The 22037-nt window shown below is 60.3% G+C and overlaps 4 protein-coding genes across 11 annotated transcripts in view; 2 read left to right on the top strand and 2 right to left on the bottom strand.

Annotated features, from left to right (window-relative positions):
* Positions 1 to 108: 108 nt before the first annotated feature.
* ANKZF1 (ankyrin repeat and zinc finger peptidyl tRNA hydrolase 1) lies at positions 109 to 9825 on the top strand. Of its 6 annotated transcripts, none has more exons than XM_015635084.3 (16): positions 109 to 125; positions 556 to 681; positions 951 to 1060; positions 1439 to 1541; positions 1629 to 1813; positions 2088 to 2203; positions 2319 to 2472; positions 2685 to 2907; positions 3077 to 3178; positions 3340 to 3519; positions 3624 to 3731; positions 4148 to 4412; positions 4884 to 4995; positions 5112 to 5279; positions 5389 to 5459; positions 6035 to 6662. In XM_015635084.3, exons 2-16 carry the CDS (start codon positions 561 to 563, stop codon positions 6153 to 6155), a joined length of 2139 nt encoding a protein of 712 aa, XP_015490570.1. In that variant the 5' UTR covers positions 109 to 125; positions 556 to 560; the 3' UTR covers positions 6156 to 6662. The 6 variants fall into 6 exon arrangements, with proteins under 6 accessions (XP_015490570.1, XP_015490569.1, XP_018863074.1 ...); XM_015635083.3 differs by having other exon boundaries at positions 114 to 163; positions 553 to 681; XM_033516246.1 differs by lacking the exons at positions 109 to 125; positions 6035 to 6662 and adding an exon at positions 9735 to 9825 and having other exon boundaries at positions 483 to 681.
* GLB1L (galactosidase beta 1 like) lies at positions 6829 to 12254 on the bottom strand. Its single transcript, XM_015635082.3, has 16 exons — positions 12033 to 12254; positions 11426 to 11598; positions 10956 to 11106; positions 10666 to 10726; positions 10303 to 10397; positions 9740 to 9920; positions 9594 to 9652; positions 9359 to 9480; positions 9141 to 9181; positions 8707 to 8825; positions 8517 to 8591; positions 8351 to 8440; positions 8106 to 8219; positions 7668 to 7799; positions 7141 to 7356; positions 6829 to 7063 (listed from the first exon to the last, which is right to left on the bottom strand). Exons 1-16 carry the CDS (start codon positions 12144 to 12146, stop codon positions 6845 to 6847), a joined length of 1962 nt encoding a protein of 653 aa, XP_015490568.2. The 5' UTR covers positions 12147 to 12254; the 3' UTR covers positions 6829 to 6844.
* Positions 9784 to 15089, top strand: STK16 (serine/threonine kinase 16). 2 transcript variants are annotated; one of them, XM_033516247.1, is made up of 7 exons: positions 9784 to 9871; positions 13423 to 13642; positions 13714 to 13847; positions 13922 to 14042; positions 14116 to 14211; positions 14282 to 14403; positions 14499 to 15089. In XM_033516247.1, the coding sequence occupies exons 1-7, from the start codon at positions 9867 to 9869 to the stop codon at positions 14635 to 14637; spliced, it is 837 nt and encodes a 278-aa protein (XP_033372138.1). In that variant the 5' UTR covers positions 9784 to 9866; the 3' UTR covers positions 14638 to 15089. The 2 variants fall into 2 exon arrangements, with proteins under 2 accessions (XP_033372138.1, XP_015490577.1); XM_015635091.3 differs by lacking the exon at positions 9784 to 9871 and adding an exon at positions 12671 to 12778.
* A 546-nt stretch (positions 15090 to 15635) lies between these two features.
* Positions 15636 to 22037, bottom strand: part of TUBA4A (tubulin alpha 4a) — a 10439-nt gene continuing 4037 nt past the window's right edge. The window contains exons 1-4 of one of the 2 annotated variants that reach the window (XM_015635090.2): positions 19961 to 20059; positions 18133 to 18355; positions 17441 to 17589; positions 15636 to 17231 (exon numbers count right to left, since the gene is read on the bottom strand). In XM_015635090.2, coding sequence (XP_015490576.1) covers positions 16260 to 17231; positions 17441 to 17589; positions 18133 to 18355; positions 19961 to 19963 — 1347 coding nt within the window. In that variant the 5' untranslated portion in view covers positions 19964 to 20059 and the 3' untranslated portion in view covers positions 15636 to 16259. Of the gene's footprint in view, positions 17232 to 17440; positions 17590 to 18132; positions 18356 to 19960; positions 20060 to 22037 lie in introns of those variants that run through there. The other variant, XM_015635089.2, reaches the window with a different exon arrangement.

The following is a 22037-nucleotide window of genomic DNA, read 5'->3' as shown; positions in this document are numbered from 1 at the left end:
CGGGCACGGCGCCCAATGGCGAGCGAGGGGTGGGACACGGACGGCCAATGGGAGCGCGGGGGGCGGGCCCGGCGGCGGCGCGCGGGATGTGACGAGCGGCGCTTCCGGGCCGGGCAGCGGTGGCCGTGCGTGAGCGGCGGGGCGGGCGCGGGGCAGCCGGCTCTGGGGGACAGCGGGGTCCCGGGGAATAGCGGGGTCCCGGGGAATAGCGGGGTCCGGGGGACAGCGGTGTCCGGGGGACAGCGGGGTCTGGGGGACAGCGGGGTCCCGGGGAATAGCGGGGTCCCGGGGAATAGCGGGGTCCCGGGGAATAGCGGGGTCCGGGGGACAGCGGTGTCCGGGGGACAGCGCAGCTGGGCCGGCGATGGGCGTGCAGCGGCTCGGGGAAGGCGGATTGTGCGGGATTGGCGGGGCAGCGGCGGCGGCGGGAGGGTCCCGGACGCAGTGAGGGCTCGGGGGCAGAGCGATGGGCCCGTGGGGCGGGTGTCCGGGCGGTCAGTGGCGGGTGGTTCCCGACGGGCCCATTACTCAGACTGGCCCGTCCTCCGGGAGCAGTAGCGATGCCGGAGAGCAGGTCCGTGTTTGAGGCCGCTCAGGACCCGGAGTTCCTGCACGGGCTGACCCTTGTCACCGGAGCCGCTGCGGATGTGGGTGCTGCCGAGCCGGCACCTGTGAGCCACGGTGCGTGGGGAGGGAAGTTAATTGACTCGTGTCCACCACAGATTTGGTGTTCTGTCCCCAGCTCAGCTTGGGTGATCACCCCGGAGCTTGGCCATGGGAGGTACCTGGCGGGTGGGTAAATGGACTTCATTTTGCTGACACCCCCAGTTCCCCGAAGCTTCTTCAACCATAGGTTTCTTGGGGTTGGCTGGGGGGGGACCGAGGAGGTTCCACTCCTTGCAGTGCAGCCTGTGGGGCTGCCTGTGCACAGCCCTTCCTTGTTCTTCCAGAGAAACCTGCAGCACCCAGCTGTGAGGAGAAGGCCCATGGGGTAGCCGAGGTGGCAGAGAGGATGTGTTGCTTGACCTGCGGGCAAGTGTTTGGGAGCCGGGAGGAGCAGGTGAGCAGGGCTGAGCAGTGTGAAGGGGCAGTGGGGCTGGCATGACTGGTGGCATCCTGCTGTGGAAGCTCAGCCCCAGCACGGTGCAGCCTAGTGCTGGCTGTTTGCCTGCTGCTCGTGACTTTATCCATATCCCTATGTTTATCAATTAAAAGTACCATTTACTGGAAGTAAAGGGTAAGTGTAGCACAGGCCTGTACTTGTTCAGGTTAACTCTTTCATGGGTAACTCCTTAATATACTGTGATTTTCCAGTCAGGATCACTGAAGGAGCCTAGCATCAGTTTAGTCCTTGGGATCTGTTACCTCATGCCCTTTGGTGGTGATGGCTTTCATTGACCACCAAGGTGCTGCCAGCTCATACTGTTTTGCTCCACAGACTGAGCACTACCGTCTTGACTGGCACCGCTTCAACCTGAAGCAGCGACTCCTGGGGCGCCGGACACTGCCTGCAGAGGTGTTTGAGGAGAAAACCCGCACAGGTGAGGAATTGGACTGTCTGCAATGGAGCCCAGAGGCTGTTCATTAATCTTTGCTTTGTTTCACTGCATCATTTCTTTTCCTTGCAGGTGATGTTTCCAGCATCTCAGGATCTGACTCGGATAGCTCTGATGTGAGCAGCGAGTCAGAGTCGCTGCCCTCTGTCAGTGACACTGCCCGGACCCCCCAGATTCCCCGCTCCCACAAGGTGCTGCTCCGCAATGCGAAGGGCCAGCTCATCTCCGCGTACCGCTGCGTCCTGGTCACTGGGAAGGCAAGTCACAGCCCAGCTTTTTGGGGGAGGGACTCCAGAAAAGGTGGATGGCACTGGGGTGTAGATGTCTTTCTGACAGTCTCCTGCCTCCTGTGATAGGAAGGACTCTGGTGCCAGATCAGAGCCCCAGACTGGTTGGTGGCCTGTAACTTGGCTCTGGGGTGCTCCCAGAAACCCAGTTCTGGTGCTAACAGAGAGGCTGGTCTCTATCCTGGGGACAGTAAGAGGTAAGGAGGTGATGCCATGGGTGCTAGCAAGGGTGTCTGTGTATCAGGGTGACACTGAGGAGCCGATGGAGCTGACAGCATCACTGCAGAGCTTCAGTCCAAGCACATGCTGGGTTGTGCTGATGATGGGTGGCGGGCACTTCGCAGGAGCAGTGTTCCGGGGGTGAGTACAGGGGGATAGCAGGATTGTCCCTTTGGGTACAGTCAGCTGGAGCTACTTTCTCACATTGATGTCACGCACACTAAGCTCTGTTGCTCACGCCTGCCCCTCTCCATAGCCTGCAGGTGCAGGAGCACAAGACCTTCCACCGCTACACGGTGCGAGCACGGCGGGGCACAGCCCAGGGACTTCGGGATGCCCAAACCCCAGGGTCAGCACCCAGATCAGCTGGGGCCTCCCTGCGCCGCTACAACGAGGCTGCGCTGCTCAAGGTGAGGATGCGCCGCAGCGCTGGGCTCTCGGCAGGGAGAGGGGGCCTGGCTGCCTCTGGCAGGTGGCACCACACTGCTGCTGGAGGGCATGGCGGGGGCGATGGGCTCTGGAAAAGGGGCAGGGCCCAACCAAGGCTACTCTGTTCTGGATTTGTCCCTGCTCCAGAACTACGTTTGCTCAGGATTCCATAAAGCTTCCCCTTTCTCCCCAGGATATTCAGGACCTCCTAGCAGCCTGGGCACAGCACCTGAATGAAGCTCAACGCATCTTCCTCCGGGCCCCTCGTCAAAATCGTGCGCTGCTCTTTGGTGGCAGGAACCCACTTCTCACCCGAGGGGACCCTCGCATCTGCCACATCCCCCTCAGCACCCGCAGGGCCACCCTGCGAGAGGTGCTGCGAGTCCATACCACGCTGGCCAGCCTGCAGGTGTATGGTGAGTTGGACCAGCCCTTGTGCCTGTAGATCAAGGCAGGTGGGGTGACATGGTTCCTTGTGCATTAGGGCATGCTGCCTTATGGGGTCGAGGTGCTAGCTCTTCAGTCCCTGGAGACATGGGGTGCTCCCTGTCCCCAGGCAATGACAAGAGCACCCTTGCTGCCCAGGGAAGGACACGCCACTGGAGGACATCACTGGGTCCCCCCGGAAGGTCTGGCTAAAGAGGCAGCTGAAGGCAGATGTGGATCCCCCGCAGGAGGACACAACTTGTGAGTTGAACTATAGAGGAAGACGTGACTCTGAGCAAGCAGGAGAGGTCTGATGTTATGGCATGGGCCAGATTTGCAGCTTCAGAGTGGCTGGACAGGAGAAAGACAGGGTGTTCTTGGCCAAGAGCCCCAAATGATTAGTTCTGTGTGTGGGGCCTTAGCCCCAGTCTTATCACCCCCCTCAGCCCCAGAGGAGGAGGAGGAAGAGGAAGAAGAAAGCCCTGCAGGGGAACTGGAGACTGTGGAAGTGACACTGGGGACCTTGGACCTCCGAGAGTTTGAAGTGATGCCCAAGCGAAACCGCAAAAGGAGGAAGAAGAGGGATAAGAAGGTGGAGAAAGGTGAGGGGGAAGAACTGGCAGGGGCAGTGTAGGAAGGTCATGGCTGGGATGGATACAGGCTGACCCTGACCCTCTTTCTTCCTCACCACGTGTTGCCTGTGCAGGGCCTCGTGCTGAAGAGACTGGATACCAGTGTGGGCAGCCTGGCTTGGAGCCAGTGACAGAGCTGCAGGGGGAGGCTGAGTTTGGGCTGCTTCCCTGGAGCAATGGAGGTAAGTGGGGTCAGGAGCTGAGCTGCGCTGGCTGGATGCCTGTCCCATTTACTGGTGGCTTTTCAGTGGGGTGAAGAGCAGGTTGTCATGCAGGTGCCCAAAACAGCTGGGTGTGAGAAGTCTTTAGTGCAGTCATGTGCCTTTGAGTGAACTGTGTGTTTGGAGCCCAGGGGACCTGACTAAGCCAGGTGTGTTGGGGGAATTGGAGTGAGTCTTACTTAAGGAGAGGACTTGGCTGCTGCCAACAGTGCCTAGCAATGCCATAGCCCATTGCCACAGACTCTGAAGGTGCTGGAGATCCCACAGTGCCCAAATCCAGCTAGCAGGCTGATGCATTGTGTGTGTTCCCTAGTCAGACCAGAGAGCTGCTCTCCCCAGTCTGCCCATCAGACTCCTGTCCTGTTCTTCCCTCACAGGAGACCCTCAGACCCAGCTCTGTGATGCTCTGTTCACTGCCTGCAAGACAGGGGATATTCGGACACTGCGGCACCTCCTGGGTGTGCCAGAGGACGGGGGCCTGCCAGGGGACAGTGAGGATGGGGAATCTCTGGATATGGCCCGCTCCCTGCTGAACCAGCCCGTGGACGAGCGTGGCTGCACCCTGCTTCACGTGGCAGCACGGGCCGGCAAGGCTGAGGCTGTGTGTCTGCTGCTGGAGGCGGGGGCAGACCCTGCCCTCAGGTGTGCCTGCAGGGCACCCAGTGGTTCACAACCCCTGCTGTGGGAGTCCAGCGACTCACTCCTGTCTCAGCCACAGGAAACTGGTGCCACTCTTGTCCTGGGACAGCCAGTATTGGTCTCTATGACCTGGGACATCTGGGGGTTTTATGGGAGGCCTAGGGGCTGAACCACCCTTCTCTCTGCCCGCCTGGTCTGGCATGGCAGCAGGTGGGCAGTGCCTCAAAGTGCACCCAGGTTTATTGGTTGGCAGTTCCAAGGGCTGTGAGACAAAAGCCCCATGCAGGGGCTTTGAGAGGCAAGAAAGATTTGGAGGATTCTGGTATAGGAATAAGGAACTGTCCCCTCCTTGGCTGTGATGCCATGGCCTGCAGTACACACTGCTCATCTCTGGGGAGCCTCTGGGCTCACAGCCCAGTGGGATGCAGACAGTAAGATGGCAGTGTGAGTGAACTGGTCTCCCTTGTCTCACAGGGACAGACAGGAGAGGACCCCATACTGTGTCTCTGCTGACAGAGTGACCCGCAATGCCTTCCGCAAGTTCATGGTGGTCCATCCAGACAAGTATGACTACAGCCGTGCCAAGGTGGGTGCCTGCCCTCTGCCCTCACCAGCAGGGGGACCCCAGAGCAAAGCTCTCCTTTCCCACTTGTGCTGCTGCCCCAGGCTCAGTGGGAGATGCTGCCTGCCCTCTGCCCTCAGGTGCCAGGGCCCCTGACACAGGAGATGGAGGCCAAGAAGCTGGAGAAGAAGCGGGCACAGAAAGCCCAGCGGAAGCAACGGGAGCAAGCACAGCAGGAGGAGCAGCAGCGCTGGGAGCAGGAGCAGGAAAAGAAACAGCAGTTTGCAGCCCTGTCTGATAGGGAGAAGGTGAGGATTGGGAAGGGGATCCAGCGCAGATAGGACAGTGCTGGTGTGGTGGGCTCTGGGCACAGCAGCTCCCAGGAGCTGCAGGGGCTGAGCTGTCTCTGCTCCCCAGAGGGCACTGGCTGCCGAGCGGAGGTTGGCTGCACACCTGCAGGACACCGGCATGACTCCTGCCAACATCAGGTAACCATCCCAGCAGCATGGCTTTGAAGACAAATTCTCCCATGTCAGCACAGCTGTTCCCTGCCTTTCTTGCTCCAGTTCTCATTTCCAGTCCAAAGCTATTCCTGCCCACTCAATTCCCAGTAGTGCTTGTATAAAAGTTTCCTCCCTCTCTTGCCCTGTTCCCCTGAAATATTTTGCTAAGGATGACTTGGTCCACTTGCAGCCAGATCTACAGCAAGCCAACACCCCAGCCACTCCTGTGTCCCTGTTTACTTTGCTCTGCCACCCCACCAGGTTTGTTGGCAGCCAGCACTCCCCGTGCTTATCTGGGCAGGGGCTTTACAGCCTTTATAGGGCCAAGTTCCTCCGTGTTCATTCTGCCTCAAAGTACCTTGCATCGTGCTCTGAAAGAGCATGTCCCCCAGAGATCATGTCCTGGCCAGCCCTGTGAGACCAGAGGAGCCCCAGCTCCCTCATGCTGCTGGCGTCTTGTGTCCCAGTCCAGGCAGGGAATCCTTTCCTCTTCTAACACTTTTGCAAGTGTCCCCTTTGCTCAGGGGATGGTGTCACTTTTGCTCTGCTCTTTCCTGCAGCCGCTGCTGGCATTGTGGAGAGTCCCTACTGGGACGGATCCCTTTCCATTACCTCGACTTCTCCTTCTGTTCCACGGCCTGCCTGCAAACCCACCGCCGGGCCCAGGCTGGCCGCACCTAACGCTGGAGACTGCTGCCACCTGCCAGGTGTGCTGGGGACATGGCTGAGCACTGGCTGTGCAGCAAGGGAGAGCCTGTGGAGCAGCGATGGTCAGAGGGACTGAGCTGGCCATGTCACTCTCCATGGCAGCTCTGGCAAGGCTCTGGGCATGAATATCACTCTGGGTGGTGACTCTGGCAAAGTTAACAACTGAGAGGTCTCCATGTGCTCGTGTGAGGGGCTGGGACTGTTTGGTGGCCTGGCTCCAGCCACAGGTCCTGCTGCCAGCTTTTCTCATGGCTACCTCGTGGATTGCTGTCTGTAGGTGTTAAGGACAGATCCTGACACATACAGACGCTGCAGCCCTGAGCTGCCTGCGGCCATGCCTGTGGACATCCTCAAGGCTGTGCTTTTACCTCTCGTGGCTGCCATCAGCATCTCAGTCATTATATTTCCTCTTGCCTACATTGTCAATAAAGAGGTGCCTTGACCCCCTGGCCACGGCTGGAGTCAGCATGGTCACTGGAACTATTTGGGATGAGTGTGGCATTGACATGCAAATAAAGCTCAGTCCTGGGTCCTTTACTTACTAACACAGTCCCCAGAGGTCTGAACCAGGACCTGTGCCACTTTCCTTAGCCCCTGTGCTTCATCAGCCCCCTGCCCTCTCCCCAGCCCCAATGAGAGGCAAGGCCAGTGCCCAGCAGTGTTTACTCTGTGGCCATGGTGCTGCAGCCAAGTGTCCTGTTGTAAATGGGTCGGTCAAGGAAGAGCAAGAGAGGGGTGGGAGGTGCCCCTTCTAGCTCCAGCACTGTAATGTTGTTGGGGTGGCCATGGTGCAGCACCGAGCCAGGCACAAAGAGGGTCTGCTGGGGCCCACGACAGGTCCAGTACCGGCCCAAGTTGAAGCCATTTATCCACATCAGCCCCTGAAAGATGATGGAGATGGGACTGAACTGTGTCCTGGTCCACTCTTACCCCCTTTCCCTGTTGTACACTGCCTTACCTTGCTCCAACCTGGGAATGTCACAAAGGTGTCCCAGGCAATGCCAGGTGTCTCAAAGGTCCCAGTGTAGAAGGCTGGCCCCACTCTGCCCCCACTGCTTGATTTTGGGAGGGCAGCATGGGGCCAGCCCTGTTGGACTGCAGTGTCTATGGCCAGGGGATAGATCAGCCAGTTGCTGAGAGGCCTGGAGTTCAATGAGAGGTTTGCCAGCAAGCCCTGAGATAGAACAGGAGGAGAAATGAAGCAGCAGTATCTGCCACAGTCAGGACACTTGGCAACCCCAGAGCACATTCCCCTTGCAGCAGTGAAAGTGTGATGAGCAAAGGGCCCTGGCAGCTGTAGCGGCATACGTGGGAGAAGGATGCCAGTCTCTGAGCCCTGTCTTGGCAGGTTTGAGGTGAACCAGAGAGCAGGACTGGGACTGGTCCCACCAAGGCTGGACTGTCTCAGGTGGCAGTAGGGGGAGTGTTTGGTCACATGGGTTGCCAGACCATCAGCTCTGGAGCCTCAGGGCCCTCTCCCCTTACCTTGAAGTCACTAGTGTTGGCCCCGAAGCTGATCCTGCCCATGTTCTCCAGGAGTATGTCCAGGGTGTCCCCTGCCCTGCCCGTTACATGCAGTGTTGTCTGCCCGTCCCGCTCCAGTGTTCCCTGGTACTCCTAAAGCCACAGTCAGTGGTTTTAAGGTGAGTTCTAAGGTTCAGTGCTGCTGACCCATGTTCAGATCCCACTACCCCAAGCACTGCCAGCAGGCACATAGCATCCTGCTTCCAGCCCTGCCAGGGCTGCTCTCTGCCCCCAAAGGGGGCAAATTTGGGTCTAGGAGCTACCCCACAAAGGCTCAGTATGGCTTTTGGCACCCTGGCTGTCCCCAAGGCCCTGGCACAGCACAGTCTTGCTGCCAGCAGGTCCCACAGCCCTCTGGTGCACTATCCCAGGGACTGGTGTGTACTCCCATGGCCTCACCTTCTGCAGCATCACGTAGCCACGGTCACAGATGCTGTGGGGAGGAGCGCCCAGCGTGGCTGGGTCTGGGACATCCCAGGGCAGCTGTGTGTGGTACACCACAAAGCCATGGGCCTGCAGGACACAGTGCAGTGCCACAGGAAAGGAAATGGAGCTGGAAGTGAACTCTACTCCTCTGACCCAGAGCTAGGGCCAGGCAGACAGGAGATCACCTCAAGCATCCACCACTACACCCAGCCTCTCACCTGCTTTATGGCCTCAAAGGTGAGAGGGAACTGACTCTGGATGGGCCCAGAGGGGCACAGCACATCCAAGACATCCAGGAGGTCAGCATACTGCAAAGAGGGATGAGTGCTGGCCAGTTGAGCAGTGCCATGCTGGGGCAGTATGGCCTTTGGGATAGGCACTCACCTTCCACAGGGCCACCCTGCCATAGGCATACTTGGGAGTGGCAGGCGGCATCGGACCAAGTGGCAGGGGCTGGAACTGAACAGCAGACCGTCAGCTGTCCCCCATGGCAAGCATGGAGATGTCTCTTGCCCTGCTGGTACACAGGCAGGGGTACCCAGTACTGTCCCCTTATTCCTGCCAGGTTTGTTACCTTGCTGATGACCGTGCGAATGGCAAACAGCTTCTCGGTGGGGTCTCCTGCCTCCGAGAGGGGGGCATCATAGTCATAGCTGGTGGTCACTGGTTTGTACTGGTCCTTGTAGTCAGCACCTGGACAAGGAAGTGGTGCGAGCTGGAGGAAGGGGCTCTGGCACAGCCCAAGGCATGGAACCCAGCCCCAGGCTGGCTCCAGTGCAATGTGGTGGGGCGTGACCCAGAACTGTGAGCCCTTGCATAGGCACAAAAGTAGTCCCCAAGAGATAGTCCCCAAGAGAAGACAAGCATGGGTCCAAGGGCCCTTGGCTGTGTGTCAGCCTGCCCCATGGGACAGAACAAGAGCCTGAAACAGGCTTCTTAGGGATGGCCAAGGAGAGATCCCCAGCCCTGCAGTGTGCCATTCCCTCCCTAGGACAAGACTCTACTCACCACTCCAGTAGGCAAAATTCGTCCCTCCATGGAACATGTACCTATGATACACCCCAGAGAGCCTGGTCAGCAACCCCACAGACCCAGCAGGGGCTCACCAGGCACTGTCCCTTCCCTCCAGCACCCATAGGCCCTGCTGGCCTGATCCCTATGGGCTGAAGGCAAGAGGTGATACCCACTCCCCTGGTGGCTGTGCCCTCTGCCAGCTGACTACTTGCATGTTGATGCTGGCTCCCAGCTGCAGCATGTCCTCCAGCCCCCTGGCCACCCATGTTGCACTGGTGCTGGCGTGTGCCTCACCCCAGTAGTCCAGCCAACCTGTGTAGTACTCAGAGTTTACCTGGAGGAGAAAGGCACTGTCACCTGCACCCCTCTTTGCCTCACTGCCTGCCGCCTCTGCCTCCCCAAAGCTGTCATGGGTCATTCCTCCCACAGCACCCATGCCAAGCTCACCAGGGGCCCCTTCGGCTCCACCTGTCTCTGGGCACCAAATGCCTCTGTCACGTTGGATCCTGTGGAGGTGGAGAGTGGGAGGTTTGAGCAGGAGAGAGAAGGGACCCACATCCTCCCTCTGCTCCTTCTCCTCTCCCACAGGATACCTGGCCCGAAGTCGACGGTGGCATAGAGCCCCTGCAGCGTGCCACAGCGCAGCTCCTCTGCTCGCGTGCTGTCGGTGGTGAAGAGCAGCACCTCGCTCCCCAGCAGTGCCCGAAAGGAGCCCAGCAGATGCCGTAGGTATCCATAGTCACAGGCATAGTAGCTCCCATATTCATTCTCCACCTGTGAGCAGGGCAGGGACTGGTATGCAGTATGCACATGGCAGGGCTGCAGACAGGTCCCACTGCCCACTGGGCTGAGCACCAATCTCCCCCCTTTTCTCTGGAGATCATCAGGTGTCCTGACAACCCCCAGGTGGGTCCTGAGCACAACCTTCCAGTCCCACCATGAGCTCCAGCTCTGTCAGTCTCAAACCACAGCTGCAGTGATAAGCAGGTACCTCCGATTCCCAGCCCTTGGATTTAGATCCAGGTCCAGAAGTTGGGAGGGATTTATCTGAGCTTTGCTGGGTAAGGTCATTGTGTAGGGGATACTGTTGGCTTTTTGGGGCACATCCAAAGATGACCAAGAGAAGGGCACAGCACTGGGCCTCACAGCACCTTACCTGCACACTGATGATGTTCCCTCCCTGCTGGTACAGGCGTGGCTTGATCTTGGGCAGCAGGATATGGAGCCAGGAGTCTACAGCTGCCAGGTAGGCTGGAGGGAGAGAGGCAGGGCAGGGGCTGGCTGCAGCATCCCCCTCAGCCCACCTGCAGCCAGCCTGCCAGGAGGAAGACACAGCAGATGGGGCAGGGTCAAGCGAGATGGGGAAGTGGAGATGGGAGTACAAACTCTGGGGCTCTCAAAGGATGAGAAGATGATGGGAAAGACCACACAGGCAGAGCTAGCAGGTGTGTGGAGACAATGCCAGGACTGGCACCAGGCTGTAAGGACATGGTGGCCAGAGCCCTGTGCTGAGCCTCACCAGGGTCAGAAGTGCGCAGGACGATGTCTGGTTTCCACAGCAGCCAGGCAGGCAAACCACCCTGGAGAAACACACAGGGCAGAGAGGGAGGCAGAGATACTGCTCAGCAGCCTGGGCATGCCCAGAGCTGAAATTGGCCAAAGCAATGCTAGCACGGCAAGTAGTCTGTGGGATGGCAGCCTGGGCACAGCAGGCATGGCACTGGGGTCAGTGCGACAGCCCGAAGGACCAGCCCTGCTGTGCCCTCCCCAGACCACCCGTCACCCCTCTGTGCCAGCTGGGGAGCTCACCATCTCCCACTCTGCACAGATGTAGGGCCCTGGCCGCAGGATCACCAGAAGTCCCAGCTCAGCTGTCAGGTCCAGGAAGGCTTCCACATCCCGGTTCCCAGTGAAGTCATAAACTCCTGGCAGTGTCTCATGGTAGTTCCAGGGGATGTAGCTGGGGTGAGAGGGGAGATCAGCATGCAGGGGTTAAGAACACCCCAGCATGACAGGGAGCCATCCCACCAGCTGCTCCCTCTGCTTCTGGGAGCTGGCCTGCAGCCTGAGCTGAGTATGGCAACTCGGGCTGGACTGGAACTAGCCCACACTCATGCTTGTGTCTGGCAGAGGTGACTTGGCGGGGGGTCACAGCTAAGTGCAAGTGTTGGTCCTTGCTCCCTGTCGTCAGACAACACCCTTGTCTCTGTTCCTACAGATCCCAGAAAGCCCGTGGTGGCTGTGGGCTGTGCACCGTCAGGGCTGTCGCCATGGCTTACACCTGCACAGTGCTGAGCCCGCTCATGTACATCTTGAGCAGCCGGTCCCTCCAGGCAGGGCGAGGGACACGGGCGTAGTGGATGCTGCCCGAGATGTAGCGGAAAGGGGCACCGTCCTTGCGGAAGCAGTTGTGTTCATAATCCAGCTGGAAGGAGCGTGTCGAAGGGGAGGCCTGCAGGAAAGGGGCAGAGCTGGAGGGCTGCAGAACTTCCCCGAGCCCAGCCGCCCCCTCCTATGCTTCCTGGGACAAGCACTGATGGGGCTGGTTCTTGGAGGAGTCCTCCCCCAAAACTGGTACCAAATTGTCCTTCTGGGAGAGCAGGAGGGAAGAGCTGAACCTCCCCGCTAATCAAACACCCGGCGGCTGAGCCGGTGGCATTTGCGGGGTCGGGTGCTGCTGGGGTGGGTGCAGCGAGGGCAGGGAAGGAGCTGGGAACGTCATCTGGGACATCGGGGCTGGACATGGGCTGCTGCAGGAGGGAGCTATAGCATGCCGAGCAGGGAGACGGATCGGGAAATAGGGCAGATTCCGGAGGCGTCCCACCGGCTCCCTCACAGCTCAGTTCTGTGCGCTTTCTCCCAGACTTTCCACCCTCGTTTGCTAACCTGCGTGTGCAGGAGCCCCGCTGCCAGCAGCAGGGCGAGGGCCGGCAGCGCCATCGTCGCCGTGTGCTCGGCAGGCCCGGGATCGGGGACGAAGCCGGACGTGGCCACCACCATCACGTCAGCCCAGAAGGCTCCTGGCCAGCGCCGGGCGCTTCCTTCTCCCGATCCCGAGAGCAGGCAGCTGGAACAGCTGGGGCGGGACCATGGGAAAGGGGTGGGCGGCTCCGACCCTCCACGTCTGGCCCGGCGCGCATCAGCTCCGCAAAGCCCACCCCTGCAGGGGATGCAGGCGGCACAACGCCGCACAACGCAACACATGAACCCCTGGTGCCCAGTGCGGTGCTGGGAGACACACAAAGTGAGGGGACAAGGAGCCTCATAAAAGTTTCGCCACCAGGCAGAACCCTTCCATTGAGCTCAGCCCGCTTGTTCTATCTGAGAGGTGGTGATGGAAAGCTCGGCTGCAGCTTTTATAGAAGGGCTGCTGCTGCTGCTGGATGAGGGAAAGGAGAACGCCCCGGGGCGAGGGCCAGAGCCGGTGCCAAGGGTGTCGGGAGGTGCAGCAGGGCAGGACGAGCCCGCTGCTCGGAGGCGGAGCGGCCCCTCCCGCGGGTGACGCGGCGGGTGACGCGCGGCGGCGGGCGATGACGCGCACGGGCCATGGGGCAGACGCTGTGCGTCTGCTCCCGCGGCACCGTCAGCCTCGGGGGAGCGCGGTACCTCCTGCTCCACCGCCTGGCAGAGGGGTGCGCGGCGGGCTGGAGGGCGGGGGGCTCGGGCGGGGGGTCCCCGTGCTCCGGGAGGGATGCTCGGGAAAGAGGAGGGGATGCTTGGGCACGGGCGTGCTCGTGTATGGGGGATGCTCGGGCATGGGAGGTGCGCGGGCTTGGGGGTGCTTGTACGGGGGGAGCGCTTGAGTGTGGGGGGCACGCTTGGGCACGGGGGTGATTGTGCATGGGCGATGATTTGGCGTCGGGGTGACGCTCAGGCACAGGATGCTCGGGCAAGGTGGGGAGATGCTTGAGCTCAGGTCACCTTGGGGCTTGGGGAAGTACTTGGGCTTGGCGAGGGATGATGCTTCGGCAGGGCGGGGGTGCTTGTGCATGACAGATGATTCTCATGCTGTGTGACAGGGATGGGTTGGTCATTCCCAGAAGTGGGTGGTTGAAGCCATGAGAGTGGGGGTGATTGTGCCAGTGGGGTTTTTCATACAGAGAGGGGATGGTCTGGTATCCTGACAGGTGCCTGCAAGGTGGGGGGGATGTGCATACCTGGGGAATTCCTGCTGCCCTCTATCCCTCGCCCCTGGGTGCTCATAGATGGGACTGGGCACAAGGCCCCAACATGGATGTCACAGCCCCCAACCCATGCTATTCTTGACTCCTTGCAGGGGCTTCAGCTATGTGGACCTGGTGGAGGGGCTGCGGGATGGGCGCTTCTACGCCCTGAAGCGCATCCTGTGCCACGACAAGGAAGACCGCCAGGCCGCCCTCCACGAGGTGGAGATGCACGGCCTCTTCGACCACCCCAACATCCTGCGCCTGGTGGCCCACTGCATGGTGGAGAAGGGTGCCAAGCACGAAGCCTGGCTTCTCCTGCCCTATGTGAAGGTGAGGGGGCCTTTCCTGACTGCCCCACCACCCCAGGAGCAGCGTGGTGACCAGCTGCTTGTGTTTGCCAGGGGGGAACCCTCTGGAGAGAGGTGGAAGCACTGCGAGAGAAAGGCACCTTCATGCCAGAGCAACGGATCCTTCACATCCTCCATGGGATCTGCCGTGGGCTGCAAGCCATCCACAGCAAGGGCTATGCACACAGGTGAGGGGTGGCAGGACTGGCTGGGGGGATTGGCAGGGGCTCCAGTGGGCACTCAGTGATGTCCATCCCCACAGGGACCTCAAGCCCACCAATGTGCTGCTGGATGAGGATGACCAACCTGTGCTGATGGACCTGGGCTCCATGAACCAAGCTCGCATCGAAGTCAACAGCTCTCATGAGGCCATGGCTGTGCAGGTGGGTGGTCTGGGATGCCACCCCACAAGCCTGTCCCTGCTCCAGTCCCTTCACCCCATACTTCTCTCTGCAGGACTGGGCTGCCCAGCGCTGCACCATCTCCTACCGTGCCCCTGAGCTCTTCACAGTGCCGAGCCAGTGCGTCATAGATGAGCGTACAGATATTTGGGTAAGGATGCAGCCCTCTGGCCCTCCCCATCCCACTGCTGTAGGGCTGCACTGACACCACCACTCTCCAGTCCTTAGGCTGTGTGCTGTACTGCATGATGTTTGGAGAGGGCCCCTATGATGCCATCTTCCAGAAGGGTGACAGTGTGGCTCTGGCAGTTCAGAACCCCCTCACGTTGCCCTCCACAACCAGGTGAGGGGCTGGGGAGGGTGACCCCATTCCTGGTGGTCCCCCAGGGCCCTGTCCCATGCACCACATGGGTCCTTCCCTTGCTGTCTTTCTTCCAGGTACTCGGCTGCCTTGCAACACCTGCTCTTCTCCATGATGACAGTGAACCCCCAGGAGAGACCCAGCATAAATGAAGTCCTCCACCAACTAGAGGGGCTGCAACCAGCACCGGTGGGACAGGACACCACACAGATCTGATCCCATCCCCTTCCAGTGGTGATGCTGGCTGAACCAGGGGAAAAGCAGCTGCCCTAATCCCTGCTGCCCTGCAGGCCTGTTGCAGAGGGGATTGATGCCCTGGGGGAGAGCTGCTGCTCTGTGCCAGAGGTGTGTTGGATTTGGAGTGTTCTGTGCCCTGGATGTTGCTGCCTGGGCCTTGGTCTGAGCCCCTGAGCTGTGGATAATGTGATCTGCTGCTAAACGTGGGTCCCTTGCCAGCTGCTACCTTCCCTGGGGGTAGCAGAAGAGGATGTTGTGGGACGCCTCCTGGGGATGGGAGCTGCTGTTCTGCAGCTCTGTGTCCCAGGAGGGTTGTTCCTAAGGGTCGGATCCCGGTGCTGTGTTGGAGGGAGGCAGAGGAAGTGCCCACTCTGCTACTGCTCTTGGCACCGATGTGGCCTTGTGTTTGAAGTAAAGTATGTTCTTGCAGAGGTGTGGCTGTGTCCCTGTCTGCAGGGAGGGGTCCTGCCACGGCATGGGGAGAGCAGCGCACTCTGTCTGCGTTAAGCAGCCAAGCGTTGCTGGAGGGGAAGGGCAGCAGAGGCCAGCCAGGGCAGCACAGCCAGAGCATTAGCAGTAAGCAGGGAAAGTTAATCCCTGGCCCCAGAATGCTCCTATTGGGAGCTAACACAACTCTGCAGCTGGAGCCAGACACTGCTGTTGAGAGCCTCCGGCGCTGGGCACTGCGGGGCAGGGATCAGCACAGGCAGGCAGGCAGTGGCAGGGGTACAGGCAGAACTTCTCTGCTACCCATGAAGAGGGAGGTGGATGGTCAGACCGGGGAGCTGCCAGACCATGGGAGGCAGGAGCAGCAGCTCTGCTCTGGTGGGGGTATGCAGAGCATGGGGACAGCACAACCACCCCAGCACTGAGGACACCCCAGCCCAGCAGGCAGCCTTGACTGGAGGGGCTCAGTGAGGCTCCAGCAGATGGGCTACCCATGGAGAGGGGGTAAAAAAAGAGATGCAGACAAGCAGTTTCACAGGGAGCATTTCCCTCTTTTAATCCTCTCACCTCACACAGCAGAAGAGCAGCCACAGGGGTTTGTGCCGTGCTGGGTGCCATTGCAGGGTGCACCCTCTGCACCAGAGAGCCAGGCATACCCCTTGCCCTGTATGGTCACCACAGGGGCAGGGATGCCAGATTGCTCCCACTGCCTCCACAACTGTCTTTCCAGGCCAGCCCACCTACCCTTGGGCTGCACCTGAGGAGAAGACCCAAGAGCTGCTATTCTTTTCTTGCTCAGACTAAATCTGCTCTCCTGAGCTCCAGGATACAACACAGGGCCATATATCACACGAGGAAGCGGTACCCACCCCTGGCTGGAGCAACGAGTGGGGTGGGATATGTGCCACAGCACCAGGGACTAGACCCCAGGGCTCTTACCTGCACAGGTAGCAAGCTGGAGCTGGAGCAGAGCACTGGGAGGAAGCATAGCAGCACCAGTAGCAGGGCTGAAGCTGTCACCACACACCTGACCTGGCAATAAACTGATACAGCTGGGGGGATACTGGGAGACACAGAGGATCTGAAACCGTTTATTGCAAAGGGTTTGCAGGTAACACGGGGAAGGAGCTTGGTCCTTTTTAGGCTGAGGTTCTCTACTCCTCACCCTCTTCTTCGTCCTCATAGGAGTCCAGGCCCACTTCCTCGTAATCCTTCTCCAGAGCGGCCATGTCTTCCCGTGCCTCGGAGAACTCCCCTTCCTCCATGCCCTCACCCACGTACCAGTGCACGAAGGCGCGCTTGGCGTACATCAGGTCAAACTTGTGGTCCAGGCGAGCCCAGGCCTCGGCAATGGCCGTGGTGTTGCTCAGCATGCAGACGGCGCGCTGCACCTTGGCCAGGTCCCCCCCGGGCACCACCGTGGGGGGCTGGTAGTTGATGCCCACCTTGAAGCCCGTGGGGCACCAGTCCACAAACTGGATGCTGCGTTTGGTCTTGATGGTGGCGATGGCAGCGTTGACGTCCTTGGGCACCACGTCCCCACGGTACAGCAGGCAGCAGGCCATGTACTTGCCATGGCGAGGGTCACACTTCACCATCTGGTTAGCCGGCTCAAAGCAGGAGTTGGTGATCTCGGCTACCGACAGCTGCTCATGATAAGCTCTCTCAGCAGAAACCACAGGGGCATAGGTGGCCAGGGGGAAGTGAATGCGAGGGTAGGGGACCAGGTTGGTCTGGAACTCGGTCAGATCCACATTCAGGGCTCCGTCAAACCGCAGTGATGCTGTGATGGATGAGACAACCTGACTGATGAGTCTGTTCAAGTTGGTGTAGGTTGGGCGCTCGATGTCCAGGTTCCGGCGGCAGATGTCATAGATGGCCTCGTTGTCCACCATGAAAGCACAGTCCGAGTGCTCCAGTGTAGTGTGGGTGGTGAGAATGGAGTTATAGGGCTCTACCACAGCAGTGGAGACTTGTGGTGCTGGATAGATTGAGAATTCCAGCTTGGACTTCTTGCCATAATCCACAGAGAGTCGCTCCATCAACAGGGAGGTGAATCCAGAGCCCGTGCCACCTCCAAAACTGTGAAACACAAGGAATCCCTGGAGGCCTGTGCACTGGTCAGCCTGTGGAGAAAGATGAACAGAAATCGCTCTGAGATACATTTCTTTGTGACAGTCTAGCTGTCCACAAGTCCCTTCAGGACCTGGTCTATCCCTGCCCTGGTCAGCTGCATATCCCTCCCAGGGCCAGCACGGCTCGCAACATGTTCTGAGCCCCAGCAGGATCTGGACCCCAGTCCAGGGAGGCACATCCCCTTGCTGCAGTCGCTTACCAGCTTACGAATCCTGTCCAGCACTTGATCAATGATCTCTTTGCCGATGGTGTAGTGCCCTCGGGCGTAGTTGTTAGCAGCATCCTCCTTGCCAGTAATTAGCTGCTCGGGGTGAAAGAGCTGGCGGTAGACACCTCCCCGAACCTCATCTAGGAGAGAACAGGGGCAGGTTGAGCCCAGTGGAGGCTGTAGCTTTGAGCCGGCCGCCAAGCAGACACGTGGGCGCTAGCAGCCATCCCTCACCTTGGCTCCGCCTGCCGGTGGCACGGCCAAGGACCCACACGTCAGCAAAGCCAACACCAGCATCAGGTTTCTCTGGCATCAGGAGGTGGCTGCCACCTCCCTACGCAGCTCAGTTTCTCCCACCCTTCGGGAGCTGCCTGCCCACAGCGCGGCAGGAGCTGCCGTGCCGGTTGGGCTGGTTTCTCTCTGTGCACATGTGGTACAAGCACCGCTGACTCTAGGACACTTCAAGAACAAAAGCAGGTGCTCATGTGTGTGGCTCCTCCTGGGGAAAAAAAAGGGCCCTCGGGTCGAACCCAGAGCAGGATATTGTCAGAAGACCAGGAGCGCCAGCTGCCTGCTACCCATCCACTGGGGCACCTCAGGCTGTGTGAACTCCAGGGACATCTTGCAGTGGTTTGTTCCCAGAAATAATGACCACTATCACTGCCCAACTAGGGTGCACTCACCAATCACGGTGGGCTCCAGGTCCACAAAGATGGCCCGTGGGACGTGCTTCCCAGCCCCAGTCTCACAGAAGAAGGTGGTGAAGGAATCATCGCCTCCGCCAATGGTTTTGTCACTGGGCATCTGCCCGTCGGGCTGGATGCCGTGCTCCAGGCAGTACAGCTCCCAGCAGGTGTTGCCCATCTGGACGCCGGCCTGGCCGACGTGGACGGAGATGCACTCACGCTGGGGAGGGGGAGGCAGGGTCAGATCCTGGCACAGCTCTGTCCTGCCTGCTCTAGGGAGGGCTCCTCCTGGTGCCAAGTGCCACACAGTCACCCACGCTGGATCTGCTCTGGTCAGTGGTCCCAGAGAGCACCTTTTCCTTTGGGTGACCTCCTGCATCACTCTCAGGGGCTCCCCATAGCTGGCATTGCCCTCAGCCATGCACAGGCACCATCCTGGATCAAAATGCAGCTTTGGCATCCCTCTTGCCCCTGCCCTCGCTGTGGGCCACCACCTCAATGGGCTCTGGCTGGGCCTGTCCTTCAGCAGCAAGGGGAGCAGAGCCTGGCCCAGCTACTCTGCTGGGGTGCCTGGCAGCCTCAGCCCCTTCCCCATGCAACAGCAGTCCAGTGAGCAGCTGAGCTGACAGGGGCACACACTTAACCCATGAGAGGCAATCAGCATAGGAAAACCCCTCTGTTTGCTGCTCCAGAGCCAGATAAGCAGTATTGTGGGGTGAGTAGCCTTGTGGATGCAGGGGTGCTAGGTGGCAGCCAGCCTGGCAATGAAGACCAGCGGTTTCTGAGGCAATATAGATTCCCTGGGCTACACAGTCCCAACCCTGTGCTGCAAAACCCATGTTGGCAGAAGTGCTGAGGAGCAGGCTGTGAGCTGCAAATGTGCCTCATGCCCTCCCATTCAGGAGGTGCAGGCCTGTTCTGCTACTCCAGCATCCCTTCTCTGCTGTCCCTGGCACCCTGCCTCTGCTAGTCCTAGGATCCCTGCCGCCCCGAGCAGGACACCCCGATTCAGCCTCGAGGTCCTGGAGCAATTCACTCCTGCATTCCCTGACTGCACAGTGCCCTTAGCCGCCATGGGGTCCGTGCCCCGGTCCCGGGTAGGACAAGAGCTCCTGCTTCTTGCGGGAGGGCCAAGAGCAGCCCCAGCCACAGAGAGGAAGAGAGGGCAGCTGGGGGCAGGTTCCCCGGCAGGGCCCGGTCAGCGCTGCGGCGGGCAGAGCCCTGCGCTGCGCCTTCTGGCACGGCCCCGGCCCACTCCTGAGCCGCTAAATATAGACAGCTCCGGCCCCGGGCGAGGGCAGCGGCGACTGCCCGCTTCGGAGAGCGTCCCCAGCCCGCTCCGCCGCTGCCAGACGCCCGCGGGACAGGACCGGAGGGACGGGACCCCCGCACCCGTTCTCCGCCGCCAGCCCCGACGGGACGCGCACTGCAGCGGGGGGAGCCCCGCCGAACGCCCGGCTCCGGCCCCCGGTGCCCGGCTGGCGCCCCCACCCTCGGCAGCTGTTCCCGTCCATCCGCGGCCACCGCTCCCCACCGGAAAGGTCACCCCCCTCTGTCCCCAGCGCCCCCCCGCGCTGCGCCGGCGGTGGCGGGGGGAGCGGGCGCCCCAGTGCCGGTGGCGGCGGGAGGAAGGGCACGGGGCGATGGGGGCGCGGCTGCCCCCGGGCAGGGGCTGCTAGGGCTGCCCAAGGTCACGGCCGGGAAGGAGGGGGCGTGTGGCGACGGCTCCGCCGGGCACGGTGCTGCGGGGGGATTGCCGGGGGGCTGCCGGGGGGCTGCCGGTCGCCCTCCCCGCCGCCGTGCCCGCCTCCCGGCCCGCACTCACCATGTTGCGGCGGGTGGTGCGGGCTGTCCCGGCGGCTCTGTGCAGCGGGGTTCGGCGCGGAGCTGCGGCTGCTGCAATCCCCGCCGCAGCGCTCTCTTATAGGTGGGAGGGGCTTGGTGCCGCCACGCCCCCTTATTTGGGTACACTTGCATGCGGGGAGGGAGTACCCCCTTTGGGGGCCGCGGTCCTCCCGGCTGCGGAGGAGCCCCGAGGTGCGGGGCCCGAAGCTGCTCCCCCTTCTCCGCCGGGAGGGGGGGGGGTATCGGGCCAGGCTGCCGGCAGGAGGCCTGCGGACCAGCCCTCAGGAGTGACAGGCAGTGCTGAGCCACCAGCACCCGAGGCAGAGCAGGTAGAACAATCCCTAACCTGCTCTGCTACCAGCTCCCCCAGGGATGTGAGAGACCCCGAGTCCATCTGGGTCTCTAGAACAAGAGAAAAGAGGAGAAACACCATAGAGATACGTATCAGACTCAGGAGCCCACTTTGTTCCCCAAACCTCCCTTTGCCATCGATGCTCTGGGAGGCTCTAGCCAAAGTTTGCCCTTCTCTCCCAGTGGGGACAGACAGGCAGTGCTGCACAACCCCGTGAGGCTGCAGATCTGCATTACAAATCTGGGCTGCCAAAAAAGGGTCATTGCAGCCTGCTTGCTGTTAATAACTTGTGACTACATCGAGAGCAGCAGCTCTGTTTGAGCCCTGGCCAGTGCAGCCACCCCTGCCAAGGCCAGGGCTGATTGTGCTACTGAGGATGCCTGGACCATCAGCCTTGAACGCTGCCTGAGTATAGAGGGCTCTGTCTTTGTTGCCAGGACCTTGCGTCACACAGCTGTCCTCCCCGGCCATGGGGATGGATGGGCCTCTGCTGCTCAGTGGAGTGCCAGGAGACACTACTGGGTCCCTTCTCCAGGACAGAGGTGCTGCATAACTTTTAGAAAAGTTAAATTCCAACTCCTGCATCCTTCTGGTGGCAGTCATGTCTGTGAAGACACAGGGAGATGTGAGCAATGCAATTACTCTGAAGGAGCAAATTCCCTCCTTTCCCCACAGTCAGACAAGACGTAAGATCAGTGCAGCATCTGGTGTGAGGGGCAGTGACTCCTGCCCTGGCATAGCAGCAGCAGGCCCCACTCAGTCTGAGCCTGGCACTCCAGACATAGGCAAGCAGAGCAGTGCCAGCAGCCCTGTGCAGTGGGATGAGCGCCTGGCTGCACTCCAGCAGCCAGAGCTGGCCCCCACTCTCCCCTCCAGCTGACACAAGTGCATGCCGGGAGGAGGAGGGCAGGGGAGGACAGCCCTTGTGGGTCAATATAGCTGGAGCATTAGTGGTAAGCAGGGAAAATTAATCTCTGGAACAAGCACACTGGATAATGGGTAACAGAAATCTCTCTCCAGTTTGTAGCTGGAGCCAGGCACTGATGCTGGGACTACTTAACACCAGGCAGGGCAGTGAGAGGACTCAGAATGGGGACAATGCAGAAGATGATCTGGGCCAGGTAGAGTGGGGCCATATGCCCCAGGGGGAAGGCAGAGCACTGACAGAACAGGGCAGGCTGAGGGTAGAGGTAGTCCCAGACAGAGGACCCCCTGCCTAAGCTTGGTACTTCTCCTATCACATCAGCAGCACTCTTCCAGGATCCCTTTGGTGGACGTGCTTCGCCACCCTCCCAGAGCCTGCCATGTGTCCTGGACATACCCCTCTGGTATGGGGCTCTTACCTATGCGGGGAGCTGGAGCTGGAGCAGAGCACTGGGAGGAAGCATAGCAGCACCAGTAGCAGGGCCGAAGCTGTCACCACACACCTGACCTGGCAATAAACCAATACTGGGAGACACGGAGGATCTGAAACCGTTTATTGCAAAGGGTTTGCAGGTAACACAAGGAAGGAGCGTGGTCCTTTTTAGGCTGAGGTTCTCTACTCCTCACCCTCTTCTTCATCCTCATAGGAGTCCAGGCCCACTTCCTCGTAATCCTTCTCCAGAGCGGCCATGTCTTCCCGTGCCTCGGAGAACTCCCCTTCCTCCATGCCCTCACCCACGTACCAGTGCACGAAGGCGCGCTTGGCGTACATCAGGTCAAA

Source organism: Parus major, chromosome 7 (assembly GCF_001522545.3).
Source record: "Parus major isolate Abel chromosome 7, Parus_major1.1, whole genome shotgun sequence".
Lineage (NCBI taxonomy): Eukaryota > Metazoa > Chordata > Aves > Passeriformes > Paridae > Parus > Parus major.
This window is presented reverse-complemented; position numbering and strand designations above follow the sequence as displayed.

What these genes read in the sequence shown, in the direction of transcription:
- GLB1L (XM_015635082.3), bottom strand. Translation starts at nt 12,146, where the DNA reads ATGGTGGTGGCCACGTCCGGCTTCGTCCCCGATCCCGGGCCTGCCGAG. An exon ending in GGAACATCATCAGTGTGCAG is followed by an intron (nt 9,921 to 10,302) that starts GTAAGGTGCTGT and finishes CCCTGCTCACAG; the next exon opens with GTGGAGAATGAATATGGGAG. An exon ending in GCAGGGTGGCCCTGTGGAAG is followed by an intron (nt 8,441 to 8,516) that starts GTGAGTGCCTAT and finishes CCCTCTTTGCAG; the next exon opens with TATGCTGACCTCCTGGATGT.
- STK16 (XM_015635091.3), top strand. Translation starts at nt 12,693, where the DNA reads ATGGGGCAGACGCTGTGCGTCTGCTCCCGCGGCACCGTCAGCCTCGGG. An exon ending in TTCTCCTGCCCTATGTGAAG is followed by an intron (nt 13,643 to 13,713) that starts GTGAGGGGGCCT and finishes TGTGTTTGCCAG; the next exon opens with GGGGGAACCCTCTGGAGAGA. An exon ending in AGCAAGGGCTATGCACACAG is followed by an intron (nt 13,848 to 13,921) that starts GTGAGGGGTGGC and finishes CCATCCCCACAG; the next exon opens with GGACCTCAAGCCCACCAATG.
- ANKZF1 (XM_015635084.3), top strand. Translation starts at nt 561, where the DNA reads ATGCCGGAGAGCAGGTCCGTGTTTGAGGCCGCTCAGGACCCGGAGTTC. An exon ending in TTGGGAGCCGGGAGGAGCAG is followed by an intron (nt 1,061 to 1,438) that starts GTGAGCAGGGCT and finishes TTTGCTCCACAG; the next exon opens with ACTGAGCACTACCGTCTTGA. An exon ending in CCCTGTCTGATAGGGAGAAG is followed by an intron (nt 5,280 to 5,388) that starts GTGAGGATTGGG and finishes TCTGCTCCCCAG; the next exon opens with AGGGCACTGGCTGCCGAGCG.